Source organism: Loxodonta africana, chromosome 11 (genome assembly GCF_030014295.1).
Source record: "Loxodonta africana isolate mLoxAfr1 chromosome 11, mLoxAfr1.hap2, whole genome shotgun sequence".
Taxonomy (NCBI): domain Eukaryota; kingdom Metazoa; phylum Chordata; class Mammalia; order Proboscidea; family Elephantidae; genus Loxodonta; species Loxodonta africana.
The window spans coordinates 51,993,745-52,021,287 of record NC_087352.1 but is presented as its reverse complement, the minus strand read 5'-3'; the positions used below and the strand labels follow the sequence as shown (position 1 = coordinate 52,021,287).

General features: G+C 38.2%; 1 protein-coding gene across 18 annotated transcripts in view; it reads right to left on the bottom strand.

Annotated features, from left to right (window-relative positions):
- The window catches only part of TCF4 (transcription factor 4), a 392,330-nt gene that overhangs the window by 58,998 nt on the left and 305,789 nt on the right, over positions 1 to 27,543 (bottom strand). For 17 of the 18 annotated variants that reach the window (XR_010323446.1, XM_064294480.1, XM_010586727.3 and 14 more), the window contains 2 exons: positions 6,025 to 6,130; positions 1,668 to 1,801 (listed from right to left, as the gene is read on the bottom strand). Coding sequence is in view for 17 of the 18 variants with exons in the window: in XM_064294480.1 (XP_064150550.1) it covers positions 1,668 to 1,801; positions 6,025 to 6,130 (240 nt within the window). In the remaining variant the exon portion in view is untranslated. Of the gene's footprint in view, positions 1 to 1,667; positions 1,802 to 6,024; positions 6,131 to 24,151; positions 25,759 to 27,543 lie in introns of those variants that run through there. The other variant, XM_023543774.2, reaches the window with a different exon arrangement.

Genomic DNA, 27,543 nt, shown 5'->3' with positions numbered 1-27,543 from the left:
AAAAATAAAAATTAAAGGGACAACTCTTAAAAGAATTAGAATTCAAACATACTAGCATAGGGTCGAAATCTTTTGTTTGTAATCAATCATAGGATGTATATAATTTTGATCATGGGTCCCTAGGGAAGAAGAAAATGATGGCAGAGAAGTAAAATGTTAACTACAAAGAAACTCTAGAATAATAATTGCCGCTATTTCCCTAAGCTTTCTTTTACTCTAATACCTCTAACTGGGAGGTAGGATCGGGAAGTGGTAAGAAGTGTAAACTTGAAAGTCAATCACCTGCTATTTACCGAAAATGTGCTGAAAATCGGGATAGTTTGTGATTACACAGTCAGACTTGGGAGATAATACAAAAAGGCCTATTTCAGCTCCATAACTTGCCTCTCAGGAATGGACAGGCTAACTGACCACAAGATAGTGTCTCCATCACTTGGACTGACGAAATATGTGTTTTTGAGGATATCCAAAATCTTAACTTCTGGAATTCATTTGGTTGTCAAAGTACAGTAAGACTGCTTTCCTCTGTCTATAGTGGTTGGGCACAAGAAAGAAGAAAGACCACAGAAATCCAGAAAGCATTTTTTCCTATATAAGAACGGAGAAAGAAACAAACATCTGGAAATTGGTAGAAGAAAAAATGGAAAATTGCAAGACAAGTGGCAGTGATATAAATACCACTGTGGATGACTGGACTTGCCACACCCCTTTTTATCTGTAAGAATGGAGGACCATAAATTTTTTTAAGTTATATTACTGCACAAGAAACTCAGGTCCCATCTTCTCTGTCTCCCGTGGTGGAGGTCTAAAAGTTCTCTTTCCTCTGTTTAGTGACAGACTTAGATTCATTATTGGATTCTGGGCTGTGAAGGTTTGTGGCTAGAATAAAGTGTCTCTTTCTCTGGGATAAAGAGACATACAGGATGGAAGAACGTAGGTGATGGGCAGAGTGGAGATGAAGTTGGTCCTTTACTTTTAGTAATGAAAGAAAGATAGCATTCCACAGACCAGAGTTTTCAAATGGAGTGAGGCAAAATGGACTATCACTGGGAGATGGGGTGGGGGGAGGGCGGGAACAAAATAAAGCTAAAGTACTACAAATTGGGAATCTGATTTATATAGCACCCCATGGTTGTAGTTACTGATGGGAGTGTGTGAAAAGTCTGGGCTCTTTCCCTTGGGTGTGTCACAAGGGTCAAAGCTGCCACCAGTGACACAAGCTGGTCAAGAGAGAACAGAAATGCCCATATGTGACATAGATGTCACATTCTCCATTGCTTCCTCTTAAAGTCTGCTGCCTACCACTCTTCCCCCTGAAGGTGCCCTTCAAAACTACGAACAGATAAAAAACAAGGAACCGCCATAACTAGTATCCTGCGACTTAAATACTGTGTGTATTTATGCTCCAAAGGAAGCAGATGCTGTGATAAAGAAAGCACAGCACAAAACACAATAAACAGAAGAACAATGACAAAAAGAATCTGGAAGGGTTTCTAAGGTGATCTGATTAGGTTATATCTTAGATCGCAGTAACATTATAGCTGGAAGAATAATGGGTATGTACCATTTTTGCATGGATTTACAGAGTTCTTGTGTGCATTCAGGTAGACAGCTGATGAAAGTTAATAAATGGGCTTTCTCTCCATCATCAAGTAACACTGCCTTACCAAACGTTCATGTGGATGCAGGCTGCAGTAGCTGCTAGACTGTGGAATATGAGAAGAATTGCCCAACATTCCTCCGTAGCCAGGCTGATTCATCCCACTGGAGGAGCTCCAAGGGTCACTGCTGTGATGGCCATCTGTAAGGGACAAAGAAAACCAGGACTTTTCTGAGGTATTCAGCCTGGCCTTATAAAATAGGGGTGTTTCATATACTTAAAAATGACTGCCTGCTGTGTATTCAACTTTGTGTTGGTTAGCTTGTTACATCAGAAGACAGTCATCATTTTTCCCCCAGTGGTTCTGTAGGGTCAGACATTTAACATAGTTAAAATGTTCTTCAGTCAAACATTTAACATAGTTAAAAAGTTCTTCGTAAAAATTCAACTGGAAAAGAACCACAGAGCACGTTTCTACATAGAACCATGTAAAGTCAGCAAGGTAACCAAGGCTAAAAGAAACAGTTTCGAAGTTCCCTAAACTCTTTTTCTATGACAACCAACTGAAAAGTTAAATTGTTCCTAAGCTTTTGGGTGAACAAAAATATTTGAGATATTATAAAGTTAGCAAGTTTACAGTTTTAAAGGCATATAAAGAAATAACAATAAAAAAAAATACCTTGGATTTGAAAGGTTGGATTTCATTTTTGTCACATACACAGTAAAAAAAATGGAGTTACTATATGGTGTGCAGGGAAGAAAAGTCTCAGATGGTTCTTTTTTTTTTTTCTTTTTGTATATAGGTATATAATTATAAGCTTTCAGTACAATTCAAGGAGTACATATATATTATAAGGCGGATATTATGCTACAGACAAATTGAGAGCATCTGAATTTTAAGAAACTATTTATGAGGTAAAAAGAAGAAGAAAATTATATGATCATTTGCAAGCCTACCCTTAACCTTTTGTCAATGCCATATTTAAAACATTCCGACAGATGCTTCTCATTCCTTGGGCCTACTGGCCCAAAGGTTAGTATTAAGAGATTGCTACTGTTTGGTTTTGGATTCTCAAAAACTTAGGGAAAAAAGCAATCTCTGTCACTGCTGAATTTGTTCATTTTTTTACTTCTTTAATTAGTTTAACAAAAATTATTAAGTGCTGAATATATATACCAGGTTACAGACTCGTTGTTAAATGTATAACGTGTACTGCTTCCTCGAAAATATCATTATTTTCACTGTAACATTTTATTTAATAAAGGCCTTTTTAAAAATTTAGGCAGTAGGCAAGTTAAATCTAACATTGTATTTCATGAAGCTCTTTTTCACTGAGTTTCTAAATCTAGAAGTTAGAATTCAGAAAACTGGAATATTTTCAGAACGGGTAGGAATAATCTGTAGGTTTCTTTCTTTAAAAACTCTGCAAGAAAATCATGTCTGTGATTTTGACAACTTAAGAGTTTTAACTAGAAGATGGAAATTGAAGATAAAAATAAGAGGCCACAGTAGTGAGTTTAAAATAAGCTCCAGACAGTCTCTGAATATCTTCCCTTGAATTGCATATTCCTTCAAGACCTGAATTTTCAGGGTGCTATGTACCTTATGTACCTTTCTACTGAAGGAAGCTAGCATGAAATGGGACCACGGTGCACCTGTTTTTGTGGCCACAATGTTAAAATACAGAACTTAAGAAAAATAGTTACGTGCTTTAGACCTAGCCCTTGGATTAGGGGAGTTTAGATGTCACCTTAAATTTCAAATATGAAGTTCAAGACCACTCACGTTTAAAATAGACGGCTCGCATAACAAACACATTGAGAACATACATCTTTGAACAGGAGCCTCCTGAAATAGTCTTGACAATGTGATGCATTACATGGCAATACATTTAGGATCTGTTAACATAGAATACTTTAACTCGATGTAGACTTATAAAATACATATTTTACATAAATTATGCTTTTCAGAGGAAATTAATATTTATCACATCCCCATGATCTTAGCATAATGTTGTTTTGAAAGAATAGAATTAGATGTGTGCAAATTAATTGTGCTCATCATAAATGTCAACTCAAAAAAAATTTTTTTTTTCCTTTTTAGGGATCATATGCAGAAAAGCAAATTTGTTCCCCACATTTTGCCTAATCTGTTATGGATAAGACCCTATTGTTTCAATATACTTGGTTTCCCCTATAATTTGCAAAAATCAAGCAAGCCACTCCCCTGAAGGTAGACAGAAGAAACCTACCCTTGTGTCAATTTTCTCAATGTAAATATGTTTTAAGCAATGAATCCTTAAGTTGACAACCTCCATAAGCTTTGGCAGCACAGCTTCTCCCACTGCTCACAAAAGAGCGAGCTGATGGCTGCTATTTATAGCTTTTGTCATGGCACAGAACGCTGTTCTCTGTTGAGGGTTACACCTAGGACAGGCCACAAGACTACCAGATCCCTGAGAATATGAGCTCCACTGTGTATGGAATAGTCTTGCTATGGAGCCCTGGAAACCCTGGTGGTGTAGTAGTTAAGTGCTACGGCTGCTAACCAAAAGGCTGGCAGTCTGAATCACCAGCCGCTCTTCGGAAACTCTATGGGGCAGTTCTAATCTGTTCTATAGGGTCACTATGAGTTGGAATTGACTCAATGGCAATGGGTTTCTTTTTTTTTTTTTTATGGAGCCCTGGTGGTGTAGTGGTTAACAGCCTGTCTGCCAACCAAAAGGTTGGCAGCTTGAATTCACCAGCTGCTCCCCAGAAACGCTATGGGGCAGTTCTATTCTGTCCTATAGGGTCACTATGTGTCAGAATTGACTTGACTGCAAAAGGTTTTTTTTTTTTTTTTTTTTAATTCCTGAGATGAAGGAGCCCTGGTGGCATGCTGGTTAGGCACTTGGCTGCTAACTGAAAGGTCTGTGGTTCAAACCCAGCAGCACTCTGAGAGAGAAAGATGTGGCAGTCTGCTTCCGTTAAGATTACAGCCTTGGAAACCCTAGAGGGAAGTTCTACCATGTCCTATAGGGTTGCTGTGAGTTGGGATTGGACTTGATGGCGATGAGTTTTTGTTTGTTTATTTCCAAGGGACCATTTTTATAGATTTTCCATGGAATTCCTCATGTGAACTAATGACCTAAAAGAGCTAACACTCTGAAGGGAAACAATCTATTTTAATGGGATGATTTTGAGCGTGACCTCTGTAATCTAAGAGACATCGGGCTGCTCCTCTGGCACTTACTGCAACAAGTGCACACTCGGCCTAGACATGGCCCCTCCTACAGTAGCATGGAGAAGGAGGCCCCAAGGCATGGTGCCCAGGCACACTGAATTTGGTTTTCAAACCCAGGCAACAGAGGGTTAAAGTTCTGCATACAAGGCTTCTTGGTGAATGCCACACCTAAATTTCAGGATATTAGGAAGGAGATCATCACATTTAAAAAATAAAGGCCATAGGCATATCAGGGATGGAGTCCTTAGCTGCACCATCTACACGGCCCATTCCTGCAAGTAGCTCTATCATTTCAACCATCCTGGTCTTTTTCAAGCAGTGGAAAGGGACTGTGCTACCAGTGGCAAGACAATAAGTTCTGGGACCATGTACCCACCTGCATTTCATTAATGACGATGGACAACTAAAAGAGTAAATATACTTTACCTACCATGAAGTTCTAACTTTCTACTTTTGTTCCTAAAACAATACTGGATCTTTCACCACAAACCAGTTAGCATGTTGAGATAAAGGTTTTGCTGTGTAATAAAATAGTACCCAGCCTTTACATAGATCATGTCATCTTAAATGGGACTCTTGTTCTTACCTACAAATTGATATTAGCCAAAAATTTTATATCGGGTTATACACAAGGATGACTTGTTCCCACTTAGCTAAGTCCAAGATGTTCAAAATATACACTGAACTGAAACACAGACACTCATTTTTCTTGGAGATGGTGAAGAAGACAAAGCAATTAAGCCGTGGAAGTCCATCACCCAAGTAGTGTCCATTCTATGTGAAGCAGGTCAGTTTGATCTTAAATCATCATTGCTTAAGAGGCTTTAGTATACGAGAAAGCCTTAGTAAAAGCTTAATTTTTTATTTTTAATGAACCCAATTCCTAAGAAGAGCATGTCATCCAGTATGCTACATTTGCATACCTGTTACCATTGAGTGGATCCTGACTCATGGCGACCCTATACGACAGGGTAGAACTGCCCCATAGAGTTTCCAAAGAGCAGCTGGTGGATTTGAACTGCTGACTGTTTGGTTAGCAGCTGAATGCTTAACCACTGCACCACCAGGGCTCTGCATTGGCATAGTATATGATTTACTGGCTATCAGTCAAGCAGTATTTTGTCCCAAGCATAACTTTTAAAGGACGAGGAAAGTTCTGTCCAGTGACTTTCCCATAGGAGGAGGAGAAATATCTTACCTTGCATGAAGAAGGAGCTAGGGAAAGTGCTGGCTGCTGGTTTTGAGGAAGGATAACCTGGCGAGTCCCTATTGTAGTCGGCAGTGCTTGCTGAAGGGGCATAAACCTGAGGAAGGAGAACCAATTTAGTTTTGCCTTCTGCATTTACCAAAGTATATCAAGGTCCACTACTATATAAGAAACAGGAATAAAATGGTCCATTTCTACCATGCCCAGTGTATATCTGAGCAAACCCTAGAAGCACTGCCCCTCCCTTTCAGGATACAAACACCAAGCAACAACAACAAAAGCCCAGTATATTTATGTGAATGGAAAATAAATTTTAAGGCTTAAAAGATAACGAGGTATGATATTTTCCAGTCACAGACAAGAATCCTGAAACCACGTCTAGTTGTAAACATACCGCATAATGCCCATAGGGTGGTCCTGGGAGTTTAAGCACGCTTTTTTTTTGGGGGGGTTGAATAAACACAGATGCCCTATGGCCATTTAACACCCATCAAATCTCTCTTTTACAATTTTTCACTTTTACAGACAGTCGGGGAGAGACAGAGACAGGGAGAGAGAGAGAGAAGGAGGACCATCCAGGCCACAGAAAATGACAATATATCTTAGAATATTAAATTCCCATGGTGTCAGCTTTTTGCAGAGATGCACGAAAAAGCCAGGCTCTACATAAGACCACCAACAATCAGTATGCGCACAGGAAGGGGGGAGCCCTCCTTTTTTAGTGCTTATTATATTTGTGTATGCAATAAACTTATAAAGTGTGCCAAAAACTTAATTTACTTACATTCGTTTACTAATACTCATGAGACTTGGGGAACCAGTTCTTTATAAAAATAGGCTGTGTATTTTCTTGTTCATGTTTCATTTAAACAAGACAGCATACTAGAAAAGCATAAATTCATAAGGTATAGTTTAACTTTAATTGGTTCCCCCCTTGCCTTTTTTGCTAAACATAGTTTTTTTTTTAATCCCCATTTTCTTTTGCTCCAAAAGTTCCTCTCTCCAGATGGTCGGAAAGACTGAGACACTGTCATCCCCTTGATGAAAATGGATACCTTCCTGCCTCCATTTTGAAGCAGGCAGCGGCTCACAAAATTGGCAGTGAGCCTACAGTGATATTCACAGGTCACAGTAAAAGAAAGAGAAATTCACCAATAAAAAGGCAACTGCAGGGTTACCAAAAAATAACTCGCCCCCCGCCTTTTTTACAGCACACTTTGAATAAACACCCTAAGAAAAATTATATAATTGCTCTGAGAACACCATGAATCACAAACTAGGCATTACAGGGTTTAGGATTTCACAAAGGATAAGTCCACAGAGACAGATGTGGGAAAAATGCATACACGTACGGGGCAGACATACATCACATAAATGCTACATATGCCCCTCAGTGCCCTGGAAAATTGGGAGGTCCTGGAGATTCAACAAAACAAAAACAAACCAGAGGAACCCGCTCACACATTAGAAAACGATTTTCCGAAGTGACAGAGAGAGATATAAGCCCTATGTTTCACGGGATTTTTAAAAATTTTCTTCACATTTTAAATGTATAAACAGCAATTTGCTTCTGAGCTCACTATTTCCTCAGGGCTTACAATAAAGGAAAAACTGGTTTTCAAGTATCTTTTTAAGGAATATAGAATAGAACTTAAGCAAAAAATCCAAAAACAAATCAAAACCCTAAGCTCTATCAAGCAAAATCCAGTATTTTCTTGAGAACTATACAACTAACCAACAGGAAATACTACCAAATTTATTTAAAGGAGGTCTTGAGAGTAAGCTAAAAAGACAACGGAAACCATCACCTTCTAGGAAAAGAGGAAATTAAAAACTACATCATCTCATTTTAATGACAGAAAGAGCATAATAATATAATTTAGCTACATGCAGTTGTAACTTGACAGCTATTTGGTCAGTCAGCATTAACACAACCTTTTTTTTAAGTGTACTATATTATGCTTTAATATCAGAAATAAATATATTTACTATATAAAACTGAAAATAGACTTACGTATATTATTAAATCACCTGATGTTTTAAAACAACTGAAATCAATACTTTCAATATAATACATTTTAGTTTTAATTATATATTTTAATATACTATGGGAACCCTGCTGGCATAGTGGTTAAGAGCTATGGCTGCTAACCAAAAGGTCAGCAGTTCAATTCCATCAGGCGCTCCTTGGAAACCATATGGGGCAGTTCTACTCTGTCCTGTAGGGTCGCTATGAGTCGGGATCGACTTGACGGCAATGGGTTTGGTTTTTGTTTTTTTAAAAATATATTTAAACATGTATATTATGTAAACACCATTTGATGACACCTAACAAGGTTCCCCTTTTCTTCTCCTTTGAGTAGAATTACCTGGTATTTCTTTTGAGATTTAAGAAAAAAAAAATTGTTTAAATTTGGCCATTTCAAAGGATATTACTTTGGTTATGAATTATGATCAAGCTCAAATATTTAAGTGTTAGGCTGTTTACCTCAAATTCATGAAGAAACTATTGATGGGGTTAAAAATATTTTCAGGATATATTATGCTACATGATTTCTATTTTTCTGATATAGTAGCGAAATAAAGACTACTTAAATAAGATAAAAGTCTTCATTAACAGGAAATGGACCATTGCCTACAGTTGTTTTTAAGGGCAATTTACAAGTTTCCTCCTCTATTTTACAGATCAGGTAAAACGTTATTCCCTTCCACCTAGACACTTCATCTTTCTCATTTCCAATGTTATTTTTAAGCTCTCTACGTATTTATGTAAGAAGCCCTGGTGGCACAACGGTTAAGCGCTCAGCTGCTAACCAAAGGTTGGCAGTTTGAAACCACCAGGCGCTCCGTGGGAGAAAAGACTAGGCGATCTCCATCCATGAAGATTACAGCCTAGGAAAGTTTATGGGGCCATTCTACTCTGTCACATTGGGTAGCTATGGGTCAGAATCAACTCCATAGCACCTAACAACAATGTATATTAGTCTATATAAATAAGTTTTGGCTAGAACTCTATTTCTTAAAGTTAGAAGAAATCAAGGAATCTGTCCAGTTCAAACCCCTACATTTTAGATAACACTCAGCTGGTCAAAGAAGAAACTTGCTCAAGAGATAGAACTATCCATTGCTCTTTATTTTTCACTATTTGGCAGCTTTCTTCTTTTAAAATGGTGGTGTAGTTATAGGGTGATCATAATGTTTGCATTTCAATTTATCTTTAGTATTTTAATCTTTAATAACCTAAATTTACTTTGTTATTTTTACTTTGGTAAGCTGTTCTGCCAATTTCTCAAACAAAACTCTTCAAAGTATAGGTTTCAATGAGGTATTTAATACACAACATTAAATTCAGTAAGTAAAGCTCACATCCATTTGCTTTTATTATTATTATTATGCTATGTCTACAGACAGATTACTAACATTTTTGTTAAACAGTTTTTATTTGATTAATTTAACTATAACAAACATCCCAGATCTCTTCAAATCGATAGAACTGTTCTCAAGACTAAGAGCAGCAAACCAGCCCAGTCAATCAAAAATGAGATGAAAATCCTGAATTAAGACTATACAAATGGTCTGAAGTAACCCCAACAATGAATTATGAGGACAGTCTAACAGGAAACAAAAGTCTGCACAAGTTCTTCTCCAGTAAAGTGGCTTAGATCAAGGTAGCTGTTGGCATTCTGATTCCTCCCACAAGGCTGATTAAAGAAGTGTGACGTTTTTATTGCCAAACTGGAAGTGGGGAAACCTGGCTGAAGCTCACAGGCCACAGCACTTCTACTGAATTATTTGTTGAATCAGAGCTTCCTGGAAAACTAATACCAAAGTATACTGAACGTTCAAAGTTAACATCACTATCTTTTTTCTCAGAATTCTGAAATTTGAAAGAAAAATATATGTATATATAGAAATTTTGAGTTTAACAAAGCTCTCCAGATAACACTAAAAAGTCTGAACTGATAAAAAGTGAAAACTGCTTTTGTTTTACAGATTTAATTTTTGTGGTAATTTGAGAAGTATTAACTATGGTATATTAGCTGTTGCTTCCAATGTTCCTGACTCTCCTTTCTACTGTTATCAAAGAAAGAAATGTATGATAAGTTCGTCTAAGTAGAGGATCTCCACCTCTTAGAAAAGAAGAAAAGCAAGCAAGCACGCAAACCAACAGAGAGAGTCTTGCATCCTACATTTTCTACTTGAGACTCTATATCGATCTTGGCATAACAGTTTCACTTATAGACCTTTAAAAAATAATAACAAAAATTATCATTTGTTCAAAATGAGCCCAGGTGACACAATGGTTAAAGCACTCGGCTGCTAACTTAAAGGTTGGCAGTTCGAACCCAAGAGCCACCCAGGGAAGCAGGATGTGGCAACCTGATTCCATTAAAGATCACTATCTTGGAAACCCTACGGGGCAGTTCTACTCTGTCCTATAGGTTCACTATAAGTTGGAATCGATTCGACAGCAATGGGCTATGGGACCATTTGTTTAGTGCCTCTGAACAGCCTTTGTGATAGGAGCTTCCTAAACATTATTTCTAACCTTTATAATTATCCTACTATTAATAAGAACATCACTCCTATTTCATAGGGCTAAAGTATGGCAGAGAGATCAATTGTCTTGATCCCAGACCAGCCTGGTTCTGACAGCCCGCTCCATATATTAGCTAGACAACCTTGAATCTGTTACTTTAGTCTTTCTGATATTCAAATTCCTACCTGCAAAATGGAAATGACAATACCCATTATACAAAGTTCTTGTGAGATTAAATGGGATTATGTGTGTAAAGCAAACTGGAATCATACCTGGCACATATTAAGCATGCAAAAAACGGCAGGCTATTGTTTTCATGATTTAGACAGATGTGACTCTGAAAGGTTAAGCTACCTTTCCATGCTAAATACTTATCGATTTTTACAGCTAAGGTTTGAACTGGTCCTCAAAGTGTATGTATGTTCTTTTCATCGGGAAAAAAAAAAAAAAAAAAAAAAAAATCCCTTGCTATTAAAAGGCAAAAAAAACAAAAAAAAGACATTCGTCACTATCAGCATGAAGCTATACTTCGGTCAAAGGCTATAGAAGTATTCTTTGGGGGTCTTAAGAAAATATGATGTCATTAGGCATGTTTATGATGAAACCAAGTGCATGTTAGTGTAACTGGCTTCGTGACGTGGGAACCTTAACTCTTGGAGGATTTCAGACAAGTGGCCTTCAGATCATGTACCATGAAGAGTGTAACTGAGGAGGGTTGGGCCATAGTCACTGGTAGTACAGTAGACCCTTAACCCCTTTGTGATTCTGCCAAGTATCATCCCCCAGTATATAATCTCCAAACAGAATCCATTCAGAATAATTGAAAACAAGGCTTTCAGATCCTTTAAAGAGGGTTACAGTAAGCTTCACGAGGGGTAGAAAATAATAACGTAGAATTATGCAACGGATGTCCAAGTGCTGGCCAGGCTCACTCAGCAGCTCAGGCCTTGGAGGACTGCACAAAGATTCCAAACTGTGACAGTTTAACACTCAAATGCCAAGAGTCTATTGTGTGAGGCCAATTATCACTGACCTAGGCGTATGCTTTGAAGCTTTCCAGTATCTAATGGAGAAAAATTACTTGTAGGCCATCTGCCTACTACTCAGGCACCTGGGCTGCATACCTGAGAAGGAACCTCAACTCTGTTACAACTTTTTTTTGAAGGACATGGATCTGTGTAAGAGGAAAGCATGGCTCAAGGCAGAGATAACCATTCTATGGGAACAGCTGATCCATAAAAAACCCAAAACCAAAACCAAACCCACTGCCGTCAAGTCGATTCCAACTCATAGGGACCCTACAGGACAGAGTAGAACTGCCCAATAGACTTCTGATCCTTAAAGCAAGGGGACAATGTACACAGAAGAGACAGCCTCCAAAGAGTACATACAGATTCGGCACGGTAGTAAAAATTATCCAGCTCTGGAGCCAGACCAACTGGGTTCAAATCCCAGCTCTCACAGTTAGTTTTGAGAGTACAGCAAGGCAATTTGACTCTCAGAGCCTCAGTTTCTTCATCTGTCAAGTGGGGCTATTACCTTTTGGGACTGCTGAGCAATCTAGAGATAATCTTTGTAAAGCATAACTCCTAATCTGTCATAGATCCTCAATAAATAGTATTACTATTATAGCTTGTTGTAAGAGCTATTCATTGCTTATAATAATTTTTAACAACGTGTCTAGAATGGCACTGTCCAATATGGTACTCATTAGTAATCTGTGGCTATTTGAATTTCAATTAAATAAAATTAAATATTCAGTACCCCAGTTACACTAGTCACATTTCAAGTGCTCAATAGCCCCATGCAGCTATTGGCTACTACACTGGACAGCACCAATGCAGAACTTTCTCACCATGGCACAAAGTTCTTTTGGAAAGTGCTAGTCTAGAGTCATCACTATCTATGAGGGGCCCTACTGGACCATGTGTGCCATCCTCTGTTAGGACAGCTATCACAGTAACACTAGCTCCTTTATAATTTACCTTTCCCTTTAGGCTGGGAAAGCAGGAACTCTTCTGTCGCATTAATAGGAAAGACAAATTCTTGATATCCATGGTAACCAGCATACAGCCGGTGTCCAGCGCATGTTGACTTTATTGAATTACAGGACATTTAGGTTTTAGTTTTATTTATTATGTTTAGAGTCCCTTGTACTATTACATATTTCTTAAAAGTCCTTTTTTAAAACCATCTGCCAAAATGCTTGCAATTGTACCAAGCAGTACAGTAGGGAAGAATACCTGTGAGCCCAGGTTTCTAGATGTGCAGAACATAAACTTGAACTGCAACTCAGTCCTCTGCTCCTAGTGTCTCAACAAAGGAATTACAGTTAGATGTGGGGCAATCGCTTTTTTTAGAAATAAAATTTGACAAGATTTTGAATTTTTTCTGATCATATGTTTTCACATATTGTTAGCTCGGTTCCTCTATTCTACTATTGCTTCCTTTTTCTTCTTTTTTAATTTTTTTTTTTAATCTTGTATCTTCTCAGATGCTCCTTTCCCTTTTCCTATTACTTCTCCATCTATTGCCCTCTGTCCTGCTTCTTGGGATCACACTTTTAAAGTTCAAATGAGTTCAACTTCATTTTACAAATGAGCAAAAGGAAGCGGGCAAAGGGTGTACCCAAGGGCCTGGATAGAGCCCAGGCTCCTGACTTCTTGTCTAGTTCTCCTGGCACTCACCTTTCTAAGGTCCCCTCTAGCTTTCTCACTTAATGATTCTAATGGGCAGTAAAAGGACATGAAAGGTTAATAAGCAGATTCAAGGAATACAGTTGGTTAGCTTATTGTAAAGTTTAAAGGCATTTAATGATGTTCAAAGACATACAACAGTAAGCCAGTAAGAACAGCCCAATAGTGCCAAAAAAAAAAACAAAACAAAAATTATAGGAATAAAGATCATTTGCCTCATACACTCTCCGTGTATGGTATCAAGAAATATTTACTAATGGAAGAATTCTACCTCACTTCCAAATGATGGCTAAAGGCCAGTTTGCATTACTGTCATGTAAGTAGCAAATGTGTTTAGAGGCAACACATAAGTAACTTTCTGCAGTATACTGACAAATAGATATTTAAGCGTTATATATAAATGGAAAATCCCTTAGGTGTAAAGCTGTTGAAATTGAGAACCTTCTATTTCCATCTAAGTCACCTGAAGCTTTTAAAGGAATTAACCAACTAGTTAGGAGTGCCCAAAAAGAACTTAAAGTTAGAACTCCCTAAACTGTATTTATTGATAGCCTGAACAAAAATGAACATTTCACAATTATCTAAATAGGTGCAAAATGTATCATTCACGTATATGATAAAACCAAAACCAAACCAAACCAAACCAAACCAAAAACCCATTGCCATCGAGTTGATTGACTCATAGCAGCCCTATGGGACAGAGCAGAATTGCCCCTAGGGTTTCCAGGGCTGTAATATTTACGGAGGCAAACTGCCCCATCTTTCTCCCATGGAGCAGCTGGTGGGTTCCAATTGCCGACCTTTCAGCTAGTGCTAAGCATTAAAAAACAAAACAAAACATAAAAACCTTTTATTTTCACTAACTGAACAATGACCCTACTTCATTCTATCATGTTGCATCACAAAAATATATGCAAAGGAATATGCATATGATTCCCCAAAAGAAGGCCCCTGAATATGCACTATGATTAAAACACAAATCACTAAGAACACACATCCACATACTGCACCACAAATACTACATATAATTTTCCACCCTTGCAGCTTGCAGCTGAGTCTTGATTATCCCTTCATGAGTAAATTAAATCTGAAGCTAAATTTTATAAATGAATTTCAGCCAAAATTTTAGTCTTTTCACCCACCAAATTTTGTTTTCCATGTTACCAAGTGGCATACATACAAGAATTTTAATTCTCTTTCTTGCTTGTGTCTTTATTGATTGAGCTGCAGAACTGAAAAACTTCCAAAAGGCCAAAAGGGGAAGAGCAGGAGAAACAGGGACCTGAGCAGCCCTCAACTGGATCAGGAGTTGTACGAGCACACAGGACTGGGTGGGCTGTGGCCAATGCACGTCAATGCCGGTGCCTGGGTGGTGCAGTTGGTTGACGCACCCAGTTGCTAACCACAGGCTGGAAGTTCAGTCTACCCAAGGGCATCCTGGAAGAAAGGCGTGACAATCTACTTTCAAAAAATCAGCCATTAAACTCCTATGGAGCACAGTTCTACTTTGACACACGTGGGGGTCACCATGAGTCTGGACTGACTCAATAGCAACTGGCTTACCAGCACACCTAGACTGCAGCAACCTAGGGGATGATACAGTAAAAAAAGTGAGCCGATTAAGAGGATGTCTCCAGTGTACGAGGCACACCAGTGGATACAAAAAACCCAGTGCTTTTATGGCCAGCTAGTTCTACCTTGTTCTTCTCTGCAAACAAACAGGCAAAGGTCGTCTTCGTATGCTTTTTATACAGCTGGTTGCAGCATATTTTTCAAATCTCTAAATCAAATTTCAAATTCTGAGCAAAAGTGAGTCTGTTTATTTTCTGACATTTATAGAAATTTAGAGGGAAGGAAAAAAACCTGCTTTAATTAAAAAAAAAAAAGACTAACACAGACCACTAATAATTATATAACAATAATACTTTATATCTGTATAAATTTACTTTATAAATTTTCATCTACATAGTGTCCTGTTATTTTATATTTTCACTGTGGTATCATGTAACCCTGAGACAGAGAAACTGCCAAGGCTGGTAAGGCTGGTTTTACTCTGCAATGATATCGTAGAGAGCATTTGAGATTTTAAGCTGTTTTCACACAGTATCCCATTGAAATCTTACAACCATCCCAGTGAGATATATAGGGAGCTACCAATGAGAAACAAAGAAAAGAAGCAATTCATTATGGTCTTACAGCTTAACAGGCCCCAGAACCAAAAAAGTACCTGGTCCAATGCCTGCCGGACTCAACCTCTTGCCACCTTGACATGGCTAGATGACAATAGTTTATTCTTTACGTATGATATGCCAGATAATATTCCAGCAAAATTGTCTTTTTGTCTTTACACTAAACCTATTGTTTTATGATCATTCCAATTTTACAGAATAAGGAATCTAAGGCAATGAGAGGTCATGTAACATGACCAGAGTCACACAATTTATAAGTAGCAAGACTGGGATTCAAAATCATGTAGTCTTATTTCAGAGTATGAGCTTTTACCATTATTGTCGTCGGCTGCCATCAAGCTGATTACAACTCATGGCAACACTATTTGTGTGGAATAGAGCTGCTCCACAGGGCTTTCAAAGCTGTGATCTTTCAGAAGCAGATCTTCAGGCTTGACTTCCAGGGACCCTCTGGGTGGGTCTGAACTGCCAACTTTTTAGCTATTAATCAAGGCCTTAACCATGTGCACCACCCAGGAATTCCCTTTAGCCATTACTCTACCGCATTCTCTCCTGATAGCTAAGAGTTCTTTCCAGGGAGCTCACGGACTAGGATCCTACCAAACCCCAGCTTCATAGAGCCCTGGGTCCCATATACTTCTGGGCCACTTACCAGCCAAGGGCCTGAGAATGCTGTTTTGGCCATAGAGAGGAATACAAGATGATCTGGGTTAGGGGAACACAAAGAAGGTCCTTATGCACTGCTACAAGAAAGAGGCCCATTCATCTGTCTTCTAGACACGAAACTGAGCAAAGAAGGAGCCAGTATTTACTCTTGTTTAATAGCACTAGAAGGAGCTCTGGTGTAGAAAGATGTGGCAGTCTGCTTCCATAAAGATTACAGCCTTGGAAACCCTATGGGACACTTCTACTCCGTCCTATAGGGTCGCTCTGAGTTGGGACTGACTTGCCAGCAACAGGTTTAACAGCAGTAGAGACAGAGAGATTAAAGAATCTGATGAGAATTCTGCTAAGGGTTAGTGGTAAAACCAGGCCCAGGACTAAATACCAGGGCACTACACTGATAAAAACCACCGTATTATTACTTAAAGCATTAAAGTGAAGTGTGAATATAGTCTCGTCTATGTGTACTAGCCTCTGGCTCCAAATACTTCTTTTTATTTTTACACCTGCATTTCTCTTGGTCTTGGCACTGACTGAGTAGACACTGCATGTTTGCTATTACATTCAACATGGTACATCACAGGAATGCCCACTGCCAACATTGTGAGTACCTTGGCCCTGGCTGAGAGTGCTTTAAACTGATTAAGTTACACCTGGCTAAGGATCTCTTGAAGCACTTAATTGCGTAAAATTTGGTCCAGGTGAAATGTGACTTCTTCCTGGTTGCATTCTTTATGTTACTTACTCACATGGGAATTGGCTCGATCACCAGGCTCAGGATTGGCACAGATAAAAGACTGTGTATGCTAAGCACATCACAACTCTTTAATATGTTCTCAACAGCTAAGTTGTTTTTGAGCTCTTATTTATTGAATGTTCAGCAAAAATTAAAGATAATCTTAAGAAGAACCCAATGTATTATTTGTATTCATTATTATTGTTTCTAGTTGACGTAAATCTTCAACAGATGTAATTAATTTATCTATATCTCTATGTACACCTACCACATCAAATTTACGATTGACAATTATTTCTAACGGATCATCTCCCAACTCAAAATTTTATTTTTCCCCCCTTTGGCAACCCAACTGTTTGATTTTTTAGATGAAAACTGTTGTTTCATTAGGAGCTGTTGGAACATCAAAGTAATGTTGGTTACATCTGCCAATGAATACCTTTGTGACCTCTGGAGGCATTGTTTTATCAATTAACTGAGGCAGCAGGTCTTCTGAAGAAAAATAAATTCTATGATCCTACAATAAAGAGATAAATTAACTTTAGGTTTACTTCAGTGTTGATTATTATTCCTTCTTCTATATCCTGGTCAATGTTAAGAAGGCCTGCTGAGGATAGCCAACTGCAGAAACAATAAGGTTAGCAAAAAGTATTAAATATGTGCAGGTGTGCCTGAGCATGCGTGTGCGTGTGTAAAAGAGCAGTAGTGTAGTATGTGGCGTAAACTAGGCTCAAATAATTATTGGTGCATGCTTGAAAGAATGAATAAACATACCACACACAAGCTACATGTCACGCTACAAATAATATCATAAGGCGGAGAAAGATAAACACTCATTGGTTTTGCCAAAATGGGTTTTAGTGCATTTTACTTCTCAAAGTGTTTCGAGCTGGAGCTGAGCTTTCTTTAGGAGATGGAGGTAATTACCTATAATGGTTCATATTTATGGGTTCTAAAAGTATCATTCCCCACCCTTTTCCCTTTGAATTCCAGCCCATAGGATGATGCCTGGAAGCCTATTACTGACATCCTTTGCTGGCTGTGAATAGGTGTGCCTTTTAAAAAAGTAATTTAAGCTCGAATAAGCTTGGTACCATTGGGCTAAACAGATTAATTTCATTGCTGTAGATCTCAGTCAAGACATATTACTAGGAGTGGTAAAACCCTGCATCTCTGAGAAAAATCCCACAGGCCCAAACTCTCTTTTCAATACATCTCTGATCACCCCTCATCTTTAGGAAATGCTGTTACAGTCTGTTAACAGTTGTTACACTTCAAGGTGATGCGGTCTCAGATCTTTTCCCAGGAATTAATTGTTAGAAAGAATGAGAGGAAAACAGAGAAGGCATGAGGGTACTGAGAGGGCTTTACCACAAGGGGAAGACTCACAAAAGAAAAATGCTGATTATAGTTTGATCCTGCACAACCCTAAATGTGCTATTGCTATTTCTCCAATTCCAGGTGTCTTTAGTGCTGGGTTTGTACATAATAAGCACAGCTGGCCAGACAGCAGTCGTTCCTAAGTACATATTCTTTCCCATGAAGCAAGAGGGAACAGGAAGAAAGCTGTCAAACAAAAGCAGAAAGACATACTTTCAAGAGCAGCGATTCAAAGCAAGAATGAAATGGCAAAGAAACCAAAATGCTAATATATGAAAAAACCAAAAGGAATACTGAAAAAACCAATTCACAAAAGGGGATATGTACTTCTCTCGGTAACTTCTCTGACCTGGACTTAATTGTATAAATAGGAAATTTTATAAAATTTTATGGTTAATAATAATAAAGAGTTCACATATTCATAGTATTTTAAATTACAAAGACTTTTTGCTTTCATTCTCTTATTTAATAACCACTTTGAGATGGATTATCTACCAAAGTCAGCCACTGGGTCCATCATCTCATCCATTCTGTACATCAGGAAAGAGAAGCTGGGACTGTATAAGTACCTTCCTTTCCCAGTAGTTGCAGTCCCTTGGTGGTAGAAACGGTTAGCGCACTCAGCTGGTAACCAAAGGTTGGAAGTTTGAATCCACCCAGAGGAGCTTCAGAAGAAAGGCCTGGCAATCTACTTCTGAAAAAGTGGCCATTGAAAACCCTACGCAAGATAGTTCTACTCTGACACATGTGAGGTCATCATGAGTCAGAATCGACTTGATGGCCAACTCGTTTCCCAGTAGTTACATAACTGTACAAGGGTAAGAACAGGGCTATAACTTAGGTCCTTTTCACTCCAAATCCTGGGTCAGAATTTTTAGCACTTGATCAGAATATCCTCCCAAATCACCTAGAGTCTAGAGAGTCTGGAGGTCACATCTGCACATTAGTAAATGACATCTACTAACGTAAAGTGGAGGTACAAATGAACTCTTTGCTGTGCTTTGAAGCATCAAACTTAATGGTGGGTGCTTCAAGCAGATGCCTTCAGCTTCTGCTTACCAGAGAATTGTTATGAACAGTGAGCTTCCAACCTGGCAAAGTTCTGAACAGGGATCGCTGCCACGGTACACCGTAAAATCATTACCCCATCCTCTCCTTCACAAAGCTGAAAAAAGTACCAATTATCTTTTTTCTGTCAAAACATATGGCCCTAACGACTTTCAAATGAAAACAAAAGCATGAAATAATTACCAAATGTATGACTGCGTGGCACAGATTGAAACGAAAAAGTAAGTATGCAAATTGTCAACATCTACGTCCAATCAGCCTCATGGCTATCTATTCCCTATTCAAATACCCTTTCTACCCTGCCCCCTTCCTAGGACTTAGGGCAGGTTTTTAGGTGAAATCAACAAGCAGTATTTCACTGATTTAACTCATAGCAGAGCTTCTGGTTTGCACAAGCCTAGGTGCTTTGATATATATCAAAAAAAAAAAAAGCAGAAGCTCAGAATTTTCATTAGGAGCTAGTTGGCAGATTTAAGACTTACACCAAGTAAACAGAAATTCTATGAACTTGAGTAGTACTTTGTACAACCCATATATGCAAAAGATACGCAAAGGGCATTATTCTGCTAGGATAGGGTGATTTAAGAAAAACTTTGCAAAGGAGGGAAAAGATTAATAAAGAAGGGCAGTAATATTACTAAAATGGGGATTCCCAATAGAAGAACAAGCAATCAACAACATGGAGCTCAGATCTTCTGGCATATGTAAACTAGAATTATGTTGGCTTTCACTAATATTTAAACTTCAGATATTTTTCATGTGATCTTTTTTTCTTAAGTTTAAAGATACACATTTTAAAAGATCTGCTACTGGCTACCTCAAATATTTTTCTGCATTAATATGCTGTTGGCTGAGTCATAGTGACCCCATGTGTGCAGAGTAGAACTGCTCCATAGGGTTTTCAAGGCTGTGACCTTTTGGAAGCGGATGGCCACGCCTGTCTTCCAGAGGCACCTCTGGGTCAATCTGAATCGCCAAGTTTCAGCTGGTAGTCAAGGACTGAACTGTTAGCGCCATTCAGGGACTTCTAAATTAATAAAACAACAGTAATTTCTTAAACAATAAAAACTCTAGTACGGGTGCCACTTTAATTTCCTTCCAGGAAATGAAGCCTTTGATAACTAAATTACTTTCTTCAATAATTCTGAATTTTTAAAACAGAAATGTAAAATTCAGATGATTAATATCAAAATAAGGGAAGCAGTTTAAAATTCTTAATGCTGATGTAATTAATGAGAAGATGTTACTGCAAGAAGAGGGACAGTTTTAAAAAATAAAAGGCACAGAATTCATTTCCACATTTTCTTTTTCCTTGATATATCAGAAATCTTGTGAGAACTTAAGAGAAATATACAGAAAGGTTAAAAAGCAGCAAGGGATGTTTCCTTTCTTCTTTTTCCAGATTAAAAAAATTCTATTAGAGACTTCTTTGCTTATATAATTAGGAAACATTAGATCTTTTGTCTGGAACTCCCTAATCCATAGCTAAACAGATAGGTGAGTGGATATGCATGTGTATCAAACATACATATGTATACATATGATGAAATTAAGTGTCTATAAAATATATTAGCATGATCTATGTGCTTTCCTTCATAAAAAATCTTAAGAGTCCACACCTATCTGTAAGGATATGGTGTTACAGTAGTAGGGCGGAACGAGAAGCCCTGGTGACACAGAGGTTAAACTGCTTGGCTGCTAACCAAAAGGTTGGTGGTTAGAACCCACCAACTGCTCTGTGGGAGAAAGACCTGGCAATCTGCTTCTGTAAAGATTACAGTGTTGGAAACCCTATGGGGCAGTTCTACTCTGTCCTATGTGGTCGCTATGAATCGGAATCAACTTGATGGCAACAGGTTTGGTTTTTGGATGGAGGACCCATCATGGGCCATATTTCTCAAGAAGTAAACCTTATCATTATTAGCTGCTACATAAACAATTTAGGTAGCCGTGGGTGAGGCGGTAGACCCTGGACTGAAATAACTGCTCTCTCACTAAGGTCACTCCTGATGTCTTTGTTAGGAAACTTAACACTTGTTCTTCAATCAAAAGACTAAACCAGTGAGTCCCCCTCATTGCAAAAATGTCTTCAGTGAGCCAACCAACTACAGACCAAGCCCCAAGCCCATTGCTACCAAGTTGATTCCGACCCATAGAGACTCTATAGGACAGAGCAGAACTGCCCCATAGGTTTTCCAAGGCTGTAAATCTCTATGGAAGCAGACTGCCACATCTTTCTCCCACAGGGCAGCTTGTGGGTTCAAACCACCGATTGTTCAGTTAGCAGCTGAGTGCTTAACCACTGTGTCACCAGGGCTCCTTTAGCTATAGATAACGGTACCTAATGTGTCAGAGCGAAGGCACTGGGTTTTTTGTTGGGTTGAATGTGTCAGAAAGAGCAGGAGACCTTGTGTTTAGATTTCGTTCCATCACTAATTAACTGACTACAGCTAGCTCATTTAACCCCTCTCTCAATCTTTATGACATTCATTTGGAAAATGTATACCATAGTACCTGCCACTATATAGAGATGTGGTACAAAGAAAATGAGATAAAGGAAAACTCTTGAAAATGTATGGAACTCAAAGTGCATATGGGGTATTCATATGTATCTAATTTGTACAGTGCATCCAGCACACTGTTGATGCTTAAAATCTTTTTTGATGGTGATAAGAACCTTAGTTTTCTTTAAGGAATTTTTTTATATGTGGATAATGTATTCAGGCTCTGTTCTCTAATGAGTAAAACAGGAATGTGTACTAGTGGTGTAATATAGAAAGGGATATGAACCAAGGAATTTCTGGGAGAGAAGGAGTTCAGTAAGTTTTAATTGCACATATTTCATCTTCTAAACTTCCTAGACACTTTAATTTATAAATTTGTATCTTTTATAAATTGTAGGAGTATCATCTCTCATATAAAACTATATATTCCTAATGGGCACAGGTTGTGATTTAGATTAGCACACCCGATGCAATAGATTGTCCACAGTAAGTACTGAGTAAATGTTGATTAAATGAACAGGGGAAACAGAGCCAAAATAAAACAGGACAAATTCTTCCCTTTGCTTACAAACTTTATGCAGCAGGATCTTAGTGCTAAAGTGCCTTACTGACGTTTACTTCATGTCTTTTCTTTTTCTTCAGAAAACCCGTCCTCTGAATCATGAATGGCTTCCTCAGGGTATTGCACATGGGGGTGGACCCCTGGCTTCTTACCAAGAAGAAGATGTCATATGGAGATAACACAGATGTGAAGGATATCGTGTTGCAATTCCACAGTTGTCCAGCATTAAAAAAATGCATTAGAACGGTAAAATTTCCCGAGTTCATCCACGTAAAATTTAAGGAATATCTCTAACTTGCTATATTTGTATTATCTGTACCTTAGTTTCTACGTTCATATTTCAAAAATAAAGACTGCATGATACTACACCAGAGTCTGTCTAGGATTCTAATTTTCCTCCCCGAAGTCAGAAACTTAAAAGAAATTGCAGGCATACTAAGACCATGCTAGGTTTTCCATTGTCTTTGATAGCGTTTCCTACTACTTCTATTGCATAGGAGCTCAAACACAGACTGGACTGACTGATAAGGTGGCAAAACACAGAATACAAACTCAAGCTGCACTCACCACTTGAAAACATTCCTTTTCATCTGTCCATGCAATTCCTCCTGTTCCTTCATGGATCCATTCTAGTCCCATTTCATCTGAACTGATTGGTCTATACTGCTTATTTGCCCTTTGCTTGTGTTGTACCTTGTGTTGCTGTCTTCTGTTTTACATTTATGATCTGTTTCACCAAATACGTTATAATCCCTTGATATATGTTGTCATGGATTGAATTATGTCTCCCCAAAAATGTGTGTATGAATTTGGCTGGTCCATGATTCCCAGTATTGCGTGATTTTCCTATATGTTGTAAATTCTGCCTCTACAATGTTAATGAGGGAGGACGGGTGGCAGTTGTGTGAGGCAGGATTCAACCTACAAGACTGGATTGTGTCTTGAGGCAATCTCTTGAGATATAAAAGAGAGAAGGGGGGGGCTCATACCACTACAAAAGCAGCAGCGGGAGCACAGCAAGTCCTTTGAACCTGGGGTCACTGTGCTTGAGAATCTCCTCAACCAGGGGAAGATTGAGGACAAGGACATTCCTCCAGCGCCAACAGAGAGGGCAAGCCTGAAGAGAACAGAGAACCAACACCCTGAATTTGGACTTTTAGCGTACTTTACTGTGAAAAAATAAATTTCTCTTTGTTAAAGCCATCCACTTGTGGTATTTGTTATGGCAGCACTCGATGACTAAGATGTGTGTATCTCATTTTCCTTTCTACCATCCTCTATGTTTGCTGCATAAGATGCTTGATGCTCATTTTCTAAAGATGATGACAGTGGAGGTGGAAAAGCATCTTGCAGTGCCTTTCTCCATTTCTTTACCTTCCTTCCACACCCACCACTCCAATGAAACTGCCCAAGAGCTCCTTTTGCCATAGACAAATATCACTTTTATCTCTCAGCAACATCTGACACTATTGACTTTTTTCTCCTTCTAGTCAGTCTGCTTTCCTTGGCTTCTGTGACTCTGTATTTTCCTGGTGTTCCTCCTACCATTCTAGGATTTTAAATTCAATTACCTCTTGGGTATACCCATTTGACGGGCTCATTACATTCATGATAAAATCTAGACTCCTTAATAACTGGTACACAAGGCATTTTATGATCTAACCAGTTTATCTTCAGTCCCATCTCTTACCATCATCATTTTGCTCCGTGAGCTCCAGCCACCCCGAACTACTTTTGGTTCACCACATATGCCATGATCTCCCTTGTTTCCCGTAATTACCCTTGCATTCTGGCTGCTTAATTCCTCTTCATCTTCGGACATCACTTCATCCAGGCCAAATGTGGGATAGGTGCCCTTCCTATGTCTACCTTTAGTAGTCTGTACTTCCTCCATCAAACTACACACATTGTAGTCATCTCTTTACTTTTCTATCTCACATCATTCTTGTTCAGAATCATATTCAAGTACCTGGCCATGGTAAGCACCCAGTAAATATTAGCTGATCGAACTATCCTGTCAAGCTTCTTACCACCGTTTGAGTGAAGGAACTAGGAAAAATACATTAAAACATGTTTTAAACAACCAAAGTAACTCCTCCCTAGACAGGAAAGATGAAATTTATTACCTTTCTAGAACTTCAAATTGATAATCTCAGATGACAGTGCTAGCCCTAACAGCAAATGGAGAATTTCATCCAAGTACATGTCAATTCAGTGAGTGAAGCCTAAAGCTCTCTCTGTTTTTGTTCCCTATATTCCCTTGGGTTCTGCTTCTGAACTTGAGCCACATGCAGGGAACAAGTTATCGAGGAGAGAGGATACGAGGGGCTCTGAGGATAATGCAATTGTCTTCGTATTGAGAATCCCTAATGGTAGCTCTCTTGAGGGCATTGAAGAAAAGAGAAATCATACTTCCACTGCCTGTCCACAGAGCTTAGAAGTGAAACAGAGCAGCTCGAGTGCTGTCCATCTCCTCAGGTTTTAACCCTGGCATTGACTTAATATGCAGTCTTGACCTTGGAACAATTTCTTAATACTGATGCATTCCTTCTGTGATATGCCAGTCACACCAAAGTGGGCCCTATCAGTATGACTGTTCCTAAGGTAAGATGATCTGTGGTCTTTTCTAAAATAGTCTGATGTGAACGAAGCAGGTGAGAAAACGCTAAGATTTGCATTTCCTTGAAATGTGACGCTATTTTTGAGCTTCTAATTGAAAAAATTTAAACTGCAAGTAATTAAGTGTAGAGGAGTATACCAAAGGTGGCTCATATTTAGGCACATGGTACATTGATTTGTCATTGAACTGGGAGGCTAAGATTAGGAATGGGTAAGTCAAGCCATGCTTTGTGTTTGTTCAATGTCTCATACTATTTTTCAAATGTCATGGGCTCAGCAAAACCCAAAACACATTTCCTCAGCACTTCTATTTTTCAACCCATATGTATTTCTAGAGAAGTTTAATTCATATGTTTCTGATTTATTTACATGTAAGTCATCAGAATGTTGTTTTGTATGAACTATTTGATGTCCAGGAAGCCTGTTGAGCCTTTCCTTTGAGGTTTTTTTCTTTAGAATTAGGAAGACATGATTGGCAAACAATTAAAAAAAAAAAGGAAAAGAGCTCATCAGAATCCCCATTTGTTTTCCTCAGAGGTTCAAGTTTTGTTCAAATGTTAGATTGCATAAAGTCTGAGTATAATCCTAAAGTTGGCCAACTTTGTGTTTTCCTGCTCCTAATTGACATTGCCCTTCTTGAAGCTAGTAATGTCTTCCTTGTGGACATAAAAGTGCAGATTTGCAATGTATGAAAAATAAGCACAGATCCTAAATGGGGGCAGAGAACTCTTCAAAGGTGAAGTGATTGCATTCTGTAATATGCGATCTGCGGCAGGGGAAGTGGCTCCAGCATCAAGAGGGAGGATAGTTATCACCTCTCCAAGAGTCCTGCAAAAAAACGAGCAAAACTCATCTCACTGGGATTTCATAGGCATTCTCTTTCCTCAATTTACAAAAGTTATCTCTCTGGCTGAGGTGTGGTCTGCTGCTTAAGCTTGCATACATAAAAAAAAAAAAAAAAAAAGCGTAACATAATTTTATAAATATTTCTCCCTTTTGTAAAAAAAAAAAAAAAAAAGTAAGTAACTGCAAATTAAAAATGGATAAAATGCTGATAATTTAATTTTCTGGACTTCAAAGGACAAGAGTTAGTTTGAGGATTCCTATATCCAAGGCCTGACAAAGCACATTTTCTTTATCTGTAATGATAAGACACTATGTATTAGGCACACATGGGTGGGTTTTTCATCATCATAGGTGTCTGCATAAATTCGATCATTTTAAAAGACTATAGAATATAGTAATATTTGAAAAACTGAACCAGAGATTAATAGACGCAGAGTGTTGTGTGTTTGGTTTTTTAAGGGATTACAATATAAAAAAGGTTGCCTCCTCTGCAATATTTCCTAAATTTCAATTCGAAGACTGAATTAATGCTGGACAAGAAGCATACAGCATATATCTAACACTCTCTCAGGCCTCTGTAGTGTGTCTCTCTACGTATAGAAACCCACATTCCCTGTCAGACTTTTTGTCCTGTGTGACGGGAAGCAGATTAGGAATGTTGGTTAATCCGAGCAGAGTCAAAGATTTCTACCTATGCCACCTTTCAAGCCTGAGGTATCTCTCTTCTGAAAACTCTTTTCCATTTTCCCATTTCAAAACCAGAATGGTGTTACGGCTGAGAGATTGAAAAAGTCTTCTCAAATCAAATATCTCTACAGCACAGCTGCTGTTAAGTGACCCAATATGTTCCAAGACAGACTCACAACCCATATACTATACTATTTTGCTATGAGTCCCGTATGTTATATATTTCATGACACCAAGTTTAAAAAAAAAAAAAAATTACCAGACTGGACTTCTCAATATCACTCTTCAAAGGCAGCTAACGGTGGCCTGAGCAGCAACCAGAAATGTTTGTTAAATCTTAAACTGTCAAACTGAATGGTAACTTAAGGTTATATACGTGTGCATTAAATGGCAGGTAACTAAATAGCCACTATCAAAATATGTGACTAGAATAAATAAATTAATCATTAATTCATTAGTTGCTATGAATTCAAACATCTCAGAAGACAAGATTTATTAAATTGTAGGAACATTATCAAACAGAAAAATGTAACCCTTATCAAGACCGTTATACATACACATGCACACACACACACACACAAACCAATCTGGATATTATAAGGTGAAAGCTCAGGCAAAAAAATAATAAAAAGGTAGTCTTAGGCGAATATCTTAAAACACCACCAATATCTGTTGTATAAATATGATCCGTCTTCCCTAAGAATCTATCACACAGATACTTCTCTACAATTTGTGTCAATAATTTGAGTTATTAGTTTTTTCTCTTTATCGATACAGATCAGTTTTAATATAGAAATCCTTAAGAAGGAGAAATACGTTTATGATTCAGTTTCAATAGCTGGCCTTCAGAATGAGTAATTCCCCTGATGTTCTTTTTTTTTCTTTTTAACTCTTTGGGGGCACATGATTTTGTCTTTTGGTCCTGGTTAACTGGTTTTCAGTTTAAAAGAAGGAAGACATTAATAGCATCATTTACTCACAAGATGCCACAAAATCTTTTCCAACTATACAGATTCCTAA